Below are 12,707 nucleotides of genomic sequence, written 5' to 3'. Positions count from 1 at the left end.
TGATCCTGTCTGACTTTTACCTGTCATATTTTCAATATGTAGTTGTGTTATTACTAAACAAATTAAAAGACTGTTCCCAATCTTTACTGTGTCTAAACACTGTGTCATCTTTATTTTCACGCATGTGAAACCATCTTAGTATGTATTTATCCAATCAAAATGAATTACAATACTTTCTTATATACACAGATTAACGGGGATACAACGTTATTTTAGAATAAGAGAAAGATGGGCAGAGTAGCATAGCATTGATAATGTGGCCAGAACTAGAAAAAGAATGACATCATTTCTTGCATGCATTATTTATACCAAAGTAGATGCAATTGTAAAGACAAGCTATGATTGCTTAATTTTAGTTACCATTTTAAGGCAATATTACATGATATGGAAAGATCTCGAATTTGGGAGAACAGATGAATTTAGGGGGAGAACATCAAATCTAGAATAGTTATTTTTGAGGTCTCCAATTATTTTTAAAGCAGCTATCGTATTTTGTTATATCTTACATATATATTGTAATTTCTCATGAATTTGAAAGTTTTAGCTAGTTGAAAGTTAAGTTAAAATCTTGAAAATTTCACGCTTCAAAAAAATAAGTACTGTATATTTTCGTGTATAAGTTGAGAATTTTTGGAACTTATGTAAAGTTAAATTTTGGAGATCGGCTTATGTATGGATTTGCTGGTACTTTTCCGTTAATCTGGTGCAAGTGATAAATCACTAAATATTGCATTTTAATTTTTACTTCCTTGTATGAAGTAGAGGACATATCATAATCACCAAAAATTCTGGGTATCATATTTCAGCAAAAATATCAATTTTCACCACTCTCGAATGCAATTTAATGATGTTTCTGCATGACATATGTATATAATGACAAAATAAAGAACTCTTTTTTTTTTTTTTTTTTTTTTGGGCCAAACAAACTATAAAACTGATTTAAAGTGTATTCAGAAGAGTTTTATTCTTTATGTACGTATGTATCTCACATAATTTAGAAATGAGTAGCCTTAGAATGTTGAAATTTTGTATATAGGACTGCTATAACATGTAGTTGTGCACCTCCCTTTTTGGTTGCAATCGGCCACACCAAAAGTACACACATACCCATTTTGTTACTCATCTCAGTGAGCTAAGTTTCTTTTATTCTTATATGATAGTAAATTGAACATTATTTGCTTTAAAAATGATTGAATTATGTTGTTCTTATCTTATGTTGAACAACAACTGCATCAGAAGCATGTTTTCTTTTGTTGTCGACCCAAAGAAACCTCAAAGTGACTACAAGAGATTTGGTTTTAGATCTCCCCCTTTCCGCGACCACAGTTTAATGGTTTGAGGAGGAATCGTGACAAATGGTCACACCAAGCTGCATATCTTTCAAGGAGGTTATGTAACTGCTCAGAGATATGTGGGTGAGGTATTGGAACCCCAAATTAGACTGTTTTAGGGTGCTGTTCTCCCAGAGTTTTTGCTAATGGCTGACAATGCTCGGCCTCATCAAGCATATGTGGTGTCAGAGTACTTGCAAACTGCAGATATCACTCTAATGGATTGGCCACCTTACTCACCCAACTTGAACCTGATTGAGATGTGTGAGATGCCTTAGGGTGCTGAATTTCTCGCCAGACCCTCTAGGTGCTGAAAAGTGCACGTTTAGAAGAGTAGTGTGTAATTCCATGAGACTTGATTAACACTTTGGTAACATCTATGAAATCAAGATGGGAAGTATGCATATCTGTCTGAGGTGACCATATGCATATTAAAGAAAAAATTTTCACAAGAAGCAACTTAATTTTTCCATCATTTTCTAGTTTCTGTAAATTTGGTTTTTAAAATAATTAACTGCTAAAAGTTGTAATTTATGTTATCTAATGCTTTTGTATAAATTACTATTAATTTTACATTAAGTATCGGTTAAATTTTATTTCTGTCATTATCCTTTAATTTTAATTACCAGTGTACAATCTATTTTATTAGCTGCAGTTTTAAGTTTATACTTAAAATCCAAATTGTTGTAAATGTAGTAGTTGTGAAGTTTTGAGATTACGTAATTTAATAAATATAAAAGAGAGTTATGAAAATCGTGTTATGTCTTATTGTGTTTCAATGACATGCCATGAATGAACTGACTTGAAGTATATTTAAAAGAAATTATCATACCTAATCATGAAACACCTTTTAAGGACTGTAGGTTAAAATAATTAATCATATTCCTTAAAATTCAGAATTTTGTTTTTTAAGTTTTTTAAGTTTTAAGTTTTTTTTAATTTCTTAAGTTTTAATAGTATTGTTCAAATTATAATTCTCGCTTTTTTTTCTAGAACTCGAGTTGTATGCCCAATAATTGATGTAATAAGTGATGAAACTTTTGAGTATGTTCCTGCCTCTGATATGACATGGGGTGGTTTTAATTGGAAGCTTAATTTTCGATGGTATAGAGTTCCTCAACGAGACGTTGATCGTAGAGGTGGAGATAGAACTTTACCACTGAGGTAAAACTAATTATCTATAATTAATATCAAAACTATTTTGTCTCAAAAATAAATTCAGTCTGTTGTAATAATTGTAATGGTATTTATATTCTGTTTATTCAAATGTGTGTTAAAAAACCTATATAGTATAATTGTAATATAAATTTTAATTTTAGAATAACTTTGGTAAATGAATTTTAAATACTGTGATAATGTTTTGAATGTCTATATTTAAATTAACCTGCTAAAAAATAATATTTATGTTAAGAATAACAATTATATATTTAGAACTCCAACAATGGCTGGTGGCCTGTTCTCTATTGATCGAGACTTTTTTGAAGAACTTGGTAAATATGATCAAGGAATGGACATTTGGGGAGGTGAAAATTTGGAACTTTCATTCAGAGTGAGAATCTATTTGATTATCAATTATAAGATTACAAATTCACTATTATATGTGGATATTTTCTATTATAAAACAGTGTGTACCAAACAGTTTTCTGCAGGAAGATATATGGGCCATTATTCCCTGTTGACCTGTATTAAATGTGTAATTTGTATCTCCTATAATAATGCTTTTGAATTAAGTATTGTTAGTTAGAAGTTTGCAAAGTGTGACATTCGATATGTTCTTCATTTATTAAAATAACAAACAAAAGAGATAAATATCTAATATTAAGAAGCATTTTACCATAGTTTATTTGAACTAATAAAGTATGTTTTTTCTTTGGAAGTATCAAGTTTGTACATATATCTTTCTAGCGAAAACTCTGTGCTGATAGAGGAAAAGATCCTTATGTTTTATTACATTATTTTAGAGAATCAGAAACTTTGTTACTGTTATTTCATATTCTTTTTCTCTCTTTTATCCCCTTGGCATTTTTACAGCACATAGCAAGGTTGCCATGCTACCTGGAAAACTGGAAAATGGTCGGGGAATTTGAAAATTGACCAAAAAATTCAGGGAAAAGTCAGAGAATTTAAATATTTTAGTCAAAATCTGGAAAAGTCTGGGAATTTCAAGTGTCGATCCCTCCCCCCACCCTCCCAAGAAAGCGAGTTTTGCATTGACATTGGAAATAATCATGTTTTTGGAGAATTGTGTATCGCATGAGCATCATTCGGGCAGCTGGCATACAGCCAATTTTCGCAGCTCCAATTAGGTTGTCTTTTAGAAAGGCAAAGCAAGTTTCCAGCAACTTAGGTTTCCAGTAACCTCGAGAATTGCATGCGCATATGCACTGTATGTTGAACTAAACAAAATACTTATTCTTGTATAAAACAAAATAGGTTTAATCCTAGTATATGGTATTATGGATATTAGAATTAAAGAATATATATTGTTAAGGAGGAAGATTCATTCCAAAATAGAGGAAAACAGCTGCACATGCACGAAATATCTTTCGCCAAAGCTCGACCAAAGAACGTCTATGTAAAGAAGGAAAGGCTCTCTCTGTAGAACGGTGTTTGAGACACCAGGGTGCCTGAGCCAAGGCTCTACCCCTTGTAGAACAGTTTGATCATTTTGAAAGAGGATATAGAATAACCGAAAGATAAATCAAATAGGTTTTTTTTAAAATAAATTTGTTAAGGTTAGATAGGAATACTTGTTAACATATTAATAACAATGGAGTTGCTTTCTAAATTAGTGCAAGCAGAAAAGTCGAGGAACTGGTGACTGTGACAAGAATGAGGTAGTGCAAACATAGACAAATTGAATCCATTAAGAATTATCAAATACTAAGACATGAACTTGGAATAATTATATACATATACCTATAAAATACACAAAAGTGAGAACACAGACAGAAAATTTGAAGTGTAGCACATAAGAGGAATGAAAATAAATACATAAATAAACACATTTCTCAAATTATTAGAGTTGCATCCATACATTTAGTTGGGCCATAGGCCTATCCATATTTTCCAAACTGTTATAGTCGTAATCACAGATTTTAATACTGGGATTATCAATATTTTGCTGCCTTTCATGAAATTTTTCGGCTAAGTTATAATAATGAGTGCGCAATAACTCAATGCCTAACTCTTCGTGTATTCTATTATTCCTTACATACCATTCAGCATTTACAATTTGTTATAGAACAGTATTTTGGCAGACTTGCAATCTTTTCCTATTAGTTTTCTTGGTATATGCCCAAACTGGACTTGCATTACACAAAAGTGGACATAAAATGGGCTTGTAAATGAGTAAGTTGTTGTCAATAGAAAATATACTGTTTCGAGCAATTGAGGGGTATAGTTTGGCTTTGTGAACTCGAAACTTCTGGATAATAGATGTAATGTGTGGGGATCATATAAGTCATTTATTGAGGATCACCCCAAGATAAGGGATGTTTGGCCCAAGGAATATCAATGCCATTGAACTTCAGGTTTTTCTTGCAGTTGGCCTTCTTCATAAACATAATAGCTGTTGTTTTTCCACGTTGACGAGGATCTTCCACTTGGAGAGCCAAGTCTGTAGTGTGTAATTTTTAGTCATTGTATAACTGGACTTGGAAATGCACTTTGTGCGAGGACCACTGTGTCGTCTGCATACATAGCTAATGCTGTGTCGTGTGTGGAAGGTATGTCATTCACATAAATATTAAATGGTGTAGGTCCGAGCAAAGATTCTTGTGGGACGCTAGCCATGATGACATGGCTTGTGGAATTTGTGCCAGAGACATGAACAACAATGTGTCTACCTGTTAGGTAGGAATTAATAATGTTTATGATGTAGCCCGGGAAGCCTAGGATGTGTAATTTGTAAGTGAGGCCATCCAGCCAAACTTGGATCAAAAGCCTTGGCAATGTCGAGGAACAAACCACCAGTCACTTTCCAGTTAGCCATTCCCTCTGCAATAGTTTCTACCAGTCGGTAGAGTTGGTTGGTCGTGGAGAGATGTCGTCTGAACTCGAATTGATGCGGAATAATAACATTGTTGGAGTCCAGAAATTCGTTGATTCTTTTGAGTATAATAGCTTCACATATTTTGCTTACTGAAAATAATAGGCTTATTGGTCTATAAGATCCAGGTTCCGACGCAGGTTTACCAGGCTTGAGGATGTATAATCTTAGCTGTTTTCCATTGCCGGGGAAAGTATTTCCAGGGGAGGATAATATTGCAGATTTTAGTTGGAAAGGCTCCATAGATGTAACGTAAACCAGTTTGTCTTCTATGCCTCTAGAAAAAAGAGGGAAAATTAGGCAAAGGATTTGGTGATGGAACCTGTTGGCGAGAATTTCCTCCTCTGGTGATCTACTGGACCTGGCCGAGATTTTCCTCCTCCGTGACGTGTACAGGAAATTGAGGAACACTGGTTTAGATGAATAAGAAAATTAGGTGAAGTTTTGCTTTCACTGGCTGTTGAACTTGCATTATCTGTATTGCAGTTTGATGTCTGCGTTTATATCCGTTAATATGGAGGGGAAAAGAATGGAGTCGCACAGCTTTAAACTCTTGATAAACGTGACCGTAGAACCTGTTCGAACTTCGACATCAGCTCGGAGCTTTGGCGCTTTTTGGTGACAGATATTTTATGCATGCGCAGCTGTTTTCCTTTTTATTCAAAGGCAGCCACTCCTGCTGCTGCAAAGTTTTCCTTCCTAACAATACATATTCTTTCGCTTGAAGTCGGTGTCGACGTTCGAAGGTCACGTTATCAAGAGTTTATAAAATGAATATTGTTTAAATTTTTTTTTTTTTAACTTTAAAGGAAAAGAAAATACTTTTTCGCGCAAGTCAATTGAATTAATAGATTAGTTATTTTGAGCACCCTCAAAAAAAAACTATGAAATTCCGTGTTTAAATTATTGCAAAAAATCAAAAAAGAAACTTTTTGTCAAAGAACGGGAGGAACACGTGTTAAGAAGAAACGTTTTGTCAAAGAAACTACGAAACTAGAAGTGTTTTGTCAAAGAACATTTCTTCTTAACACGTGTTCCTCAATTTCCTGCATACATCGTGGAGAGGAAAATTCTGGCTGCCAGGTTCCATCGCCCAATCCCTTGGCGAATTTTTTCTTCGCTTTCTAGCAGCATAATAGCATTACATCTATGGAACCTTTACTTCTTTACAGAGATGTACTTTGGTTAGAATAACCTCCATGTATGGTACACATGGGATTTGGTGACATTATGATGAGCAGTAAACGGGTCATTTTGGTATTGGCAACAATTTTCAAAATAGTGCCAAGGCCATAGCAGGATTTTATCGCAAAATTTTTTAAACCTTTTTTTTCCTTTTTAGCATGTGGTATACAAGGGATTTGGCGACATTATGATCACCAGTAAACGGGTCATTTTGGTGTTGGAGACAATTTTCGAAATTGTATCAAGGCCTTACCATATACTAAGATTTTACCGCAAATTCTTTTAAACCTTTTCTTTTTATTAAATGCCTTATTTGTCATTTTACAGTAAAATAAAAAATAGTAATTGGTCATCTAGGTTAACCATTTTGTATAACTATATTCGTTAACATATCGTTGATTATTCTAATTCAATTTTTAAGTAATTATCTTTATTCAATTTTTAAGTAATTATTTTTATAGTATTCGTATCATTTAAAGTTGCTTTTTTCCTCTAAATTTATTTATTATTAGTAAATAATACTTTCAAATTTCAGGAAATGTTTTCTGCCATAATCATGAAATTAATTCTAGCAGTATGATGACATACCATCACGGAATTTAATGCATATATTTTTTCCTTATGTATGCTGCTAAATAAATGTAAAATACCTGAATTTATTTCTAAATATCATTAAATAGATTACTTTCTTTCATTTAGCTACAAAATGTCTGAAAAAAAAAATTTTTTTAAATCCATATTGGGCAGTTTCTAAGTGGCAGATTCTATTCTTCAGTGGAGAAAACAACTCCTATTATATTTATAATAGTAATGCTTATTATTATATAATAAGCATTACTATTATGCTTTTTTTATTTATAAGTATAATAGAAAGTGATATGTTATTGGCAAATTTTTGTGTTTTCAAGTAATACCATAATTAATTAACCTCTTAGCACAGCCAACATGCATTACGCGGATAGACCTGGAAAACCTGGAAGAGTCAGGGATTTTCCTTCTCCTGTTTAAGTGGCAACTCTGACATAGCTTCCAGTTTAGAAAACATTACAATAGAGAAATAAATATGCAAATAATAAAACAAGAAAATCTCAAAGGTTTCATATTTTAAATTATGCCCAAAGGGGCACTTTTTAACATTTTGTGCATTACCTTTATTTATTAAATACCATGTTCTTCACACTTAAACCATAAAATTTCAATTCAACAGCAATATTGCAAAATAATTTTATCTATATAGTGTATTTTTAGAATTTCTGATACACAGTCTCACGTGCTGGAGATAAAAATGTTTTTTCTGTACAATGTTGCCATTACTTTCTTTGAAACCCAGAGCTTGTTAGTCAGCAATTCATTCAAGTTTTGCAAAATATGAAATCGATAATAAAACAAATTCAAAATTTCAAATTTGGGCTTCCAGATGCCCCATATTCGCAGTAGGATTACATCATTCAAAATTGGATTGCTCTAGGTTTATCACAGTGCAAGAAGCATACATACATCTGTGCAGATTCTTCATTATTTAATTTCTTCAAATATAATAAAGGGCAATAATATTTGGTGACAACAGTTTGAAAAGTGATACAGCTTTTTAAAGATTTCAACGCAAAATGCCAAAATGAAAACAATGAGACAAAAGCCCCTTTGTACTAATTATTAGGTTTACTAAGTAACTGTAATTTGCCTAATAATAGTCATAATGTGAAGTTTAATTGTGAAACATATTAATCTTGATTAAACTAAATTCAGGCTATTGGAATAAGTAAACATTATAGCAAAAATAATTTTTTCACCAAAGTCTTGAAAACAAAGTAGTTGGCTGGCCCTATGGTATGAAAAGTGTATGAAGTCATTTTTTTTTTTCCAGTCTGTTTTTTTTTTTTTTTTTTTTATAGTTATCTGTCATAATAATGCTTAGGCATTTGAACTTCACTGATTAAAAGAAAAGTGTAAAAGTTTTTCTGAGCAGTTTACTTCAATGCTAGCTATTGCATCAATAATATTGTTTTGAATTACAAGTGATGCAATCTTTATATTCTAATTGAATAATGAGTTATGTCTTTTTATGTTGAAACTCCAAATGATTTGTAAATACACAATTATGTTTCTTAATAAGTAAAACTATGTAAATTAATCTTTTAAAAACAAATCTGTTGTGTAAAAGCAGCACTTTTCTACATACATGGCATGGCATTTAGTTTTAATTGTTAACAAGTTAGCATTATAAATATCTATTATCATTGTACATGATAATCATTTACATAGAGGTGTTAAAGCAATAAGCAGTGGTCCTCTTCATTCCAGAAAATGGTTCTAAAAATTTGTCTGGCAGATTTCTGGATTCTAAACTTGTAGAGTGATCTAGTGTTTTCACACCATGATCTTGTGTTTCATTTCTGTGTCGAAGCGATGAAGTCATATTTCATCGTCTTTTATCAGCTATGAATAATTTTTTTTTTATCAGCAGTTATCATGGAGAGTTGTTTGTTCTTGGGAATGTTCATCTCAGTTTATCTTTATTTCTTGAGTCAACATTCTGCATCCCCATCTAGCACAGATTTTCAACATACTCAACTTTTCATGCAGGATTTGTTATATTAATTGAGTAGTCATATCGATTGAATAGCCTGTTTCCATATCGGTCTGAGAAACTGTTACTTATTTATAGTCCACTACATATTCTTTAATTTTAGCACACATTTCTTCAGTGGTCAAACCCACATTGCAGCCTGGTCTAGGATCATTTTCCTTGGGGTTGATGCTATCTATATCTAAGTATGGCAGTCTGTATTTTGATGGTGATATGGGAAGATTTATCACCAGAGACTGCAAACATTTGTTCATTAATATTTTTAAATTATTGAAGAAATCTTATTGAACTATGATTTATAATATTTTTTCATAAAAAGAAAAGAAATCCATTTGGGCCATAGAATAGATGTTACGGCCTTCATTATTTTATTAAGACAATTATTCTTTCCCTAAAACATGTAGTGTATTGAGTATTAAAAAATACAGTGATAAAGAGGGGAAAAAAAGGCTTTTAATGAGTTATTTTATTAGCTAAACAAATATCACATTTATTAAATTTAAATGTTTAATGGGAGGACGGAAAGAGAGGTAAGGAAAACATTCTCAGATTTTAATCCATCATCTTATGTAGGAGCATTTGATATTTTTTTATTTTTTATAATATAACATGGGGAAAGTCTTGATTTTTAATTTCAGCACTAAATAAAATATCTTCATACTGAAGAAACAATTATTTATTAGCATAACTGTGTATAATGATTAATTTTTCTCTAGCCTTTTTCCTTGACGTATATCTCAAACGGAAACATTCTACATCACAATGTTGATTTTACAAATTCTGAATAATGTATATTCCTAATACTAACCCAGCACATCATTATTTATTATATTTTGCTTTTATCAGGGTATGACTATCAACGCATGACAGTAGGCCAAAAGATTACATCTTGTGCTGTTTCACTGAAGAATAACTGATTTTTTATTTAGGGAAAAACTGGACTGGTGCCAGAGCTGGGGGCAGAATTAAGGAAAGCACATTTTTTAGAATTAGAAAGATTGAGCAACAGAATTAAGGAATGGCAAAATCTTTAGAATTTAGGGAAGAGACATAAGATAGGGGCAATGAAGTAATTTAGAATTTAGGTGAGTACTTGGCAGCAGAATTTAAAACCCACAGATATTGGACTGGGCAGCAAAATGCCTAGTGCAGGCCCTGTATAAGCATATGTGGGAGTTTATTTATTCGGGACTGAGATAAACTTTAAGGATGTGCGGGAAATATGCATTATAATGAATAACTAAATTAATGTAATTCTGCCTGAACTTCGTTAGCATGCAATAGAAGCAAGACAAAATTTAGTGGAATATATCTTTAGTCACCAGTCTCATGATAAATCGCTAGTAGTGTATAGCAGAGGGTAGCTAAGCTTTATGATGATAGCTGCAAATTTACAGGTTTTCAGATATTGCAAGCAAAAATTAAAATTTTCCATTTAATAGAATTTGGGGAGAAATGGAGAGATATAGAAATAAATGTTGATATAACAGAAGTTTTCATTGTGACGACAATACCACAATCATCTGTCAACTAATTGATGGCGAAAAGTAGAATGGTACTAAATCCAGAAAATGTTGCTACCAGTAGTGAAAGAAGTGACAGAGAGGTTACTGAGAACAAAAAATTGGGTGTGGTGGGAATTCTCAACATTGCAGTTATAGGATTTAAATAATAGAACTTTGTAATGAACAAGTTATGTCTATCTAAAGAATTAAAGAGAAAGTATTAGCACAAGAAATGAAGCTACTTAAACAACTTGCATTGAAAGAAACATTTAACAAAGCAAGCAAACAAATAATTGAACTTTTTCTATAAATTTTGATTTTTTTACTTTATTATTTTATATTTTTACATTCATGATTTCAACATGTCATCTTACTAGATTTAAACTGATGATTTAATATCCAGAAAAAATTCCTAATCTGAAATTGCCAAAGGCATGATGAGTCCACATTTCAGACTTTGTACTGTAGTAGAGTGAATCAATCTGATTGTCAGTAACTATAAACTTTTTAAAGTATATCAGTTTCTTATGTACTCATAAATGAACTTAAAGAGAAGAAAATACATTACTTTTTTTTTTGTGAAAAATTGTGTAAAAGGGTTATTTGTTTTATAAATTTGCATTTTTGTTTAATATTTATTTGTTGATTGTGATATGAATATTTTATTTTGACTTACAGATATGGATGTGTGGGGGAACTTTAGAAATAGTAACTTGCTCCCATGTTGGGCATGTGTTTCGTAAATCTACTCCGTATACATTTCCCGGTGGAACAAGCAAAATTGTTAACCATAACAATGCAAGACTTGCAGAAGTTTGGTTAGATGAATGGAAAGACTTCTATTATGCTATAAATCCTGGTATAAATTTCTGGCTTTTTATAATTTTAAAACAATAATCATAATTTTCAAAATATGAAATCAACTAGAAACAGGCATAGAAATTTAATTAAAATCCATAAAATGAATCTTTTTTGTGCATAGGTATAAATTATTCATATGTCAAAGGTATTTTAATGTATTTATGCCATTGTATCAAGTTTTATGAATGTAAACTAAATCTGCATGTATGTGTATGTTCGCGTCAGAGAAATGTGGTAAGGATATTTTGTCAAGCTGTAACTCATTAACACTTTAGTAATAAGGTACACTTCTGGCATTGTAATTAAAGCTAATGCTGTCAATAGAGAGCAGTTTGTGTCTTGTGTTAAGTAATCACATTGCAATATGTAATCAGTAAAATGCTTTGATGTCTCTAGAAAAAGAAAACAGGGATCAGTGGCTCAAAAATGTTTGTCCTCATGGCCTGATGATTATTTCACCTGTTCTCTTTTTATTATTAAACAGCAATTTCTGCATAGTTATTAATTTGTCTTATTAAGAATTAGGTATTAGCATGTGTAGTATGGTTAAATAAGAAAATTCCTTTTTTATTAAAAAAAACATTGTGAGTTTAGAACTTTTAATGCTGAAATTCATGAACATTTTATTCATATTTAATGTATTTCAATATACATATGTCCACTCCGAACTCACACTGAACTAAACAACTGAGAAACAGATGCTTTCTCTGGTCTTATAGTCAGCCCCCCCCCCCGGTGGCCAAGAAATCTCTAGTAAGACAAAAATAGACTTCTCAGTATATTTTTCTATAATTATATGTGACTGTGCTACTATTATATGTAAATGAGCTTTTACATTGTTTGAATTTAAACGCACACACACACAAAGATAAATTCAATTATTTGCTATTTCAGTAATATAGGAAGTAAATTATTTTTTAGGTCCTTGAATATATAATGTTATGAATTTTGTGTTTATGTAAATAATTTTAGTGAAATTTTACATGAAATTGCAGTATTTTTTGTATAATATAACATAAAATGCTTGAAAGAAATGAAGCCATGTTGGGAAAATAAGAGGGCAAGTCTATTTAAACATTGTGGTAAATGGCTATCTCGCTGAAATGGTGAGATAGTGTCAAGCAGGTGATGGTTTTGGTGATTAATTTTTGTTTTGCTAGAGATTTCTTGGCTGCCGGGGGGGGGTG

At 31.7% G+C, this 12,707-nt stretch overlaps 1 protein-coding gene across 3 annotated transcripts in view; it reads left to right on the top strand.

Moving 5' to 3' along the window:
• LOC118188151 (polypeptide N-acetylgalactosaminyltransferase 13-like) overlaps positions 1-12,707 on the top strand; it is a 52,620-nt gene that overhangs the window by 23,719 nt on the left and 16,194 nt on the right. For all 3 annotated transcript variants that reach the window (XM_035358516.2, XM_035358515.2, XM_035358519.2), the window contains exons 7-9: positions 2,325-2,495; positions 2,763-2,880; positions 11,338-11,518. In XM_035358516.2, coding sequence (XP_035214407.1) covers positions 2,325-2,495; positions 2,763-2,880; positions 11,338-11,518 — 470 coding nt within the window. The remainder of the gene's footprint in view (positions 1-2,324; positions 2,496-2,762; positions 2,881-11,337; positions 11,519-12,707) is intronic.

Source organism: Stegodyphus dumicola, chromosome 6 (genome assembly GCF_044657685.1).
Source record: "Stegodyphus dumicola isolate Sdum_Otavi_A_Nest chromosome 6, ASM4465768v1".
NCBI lineage: Eukaryota > Metazoa > Arthropoda > Arachnida > Araneae > Eresidae > Stegodyphus > Stegodyphus dumicola.
Note: the sequence above shows the minus strand (reverse complement) of the source record. Positions and strands in the feature narration are given on the sequence as shown.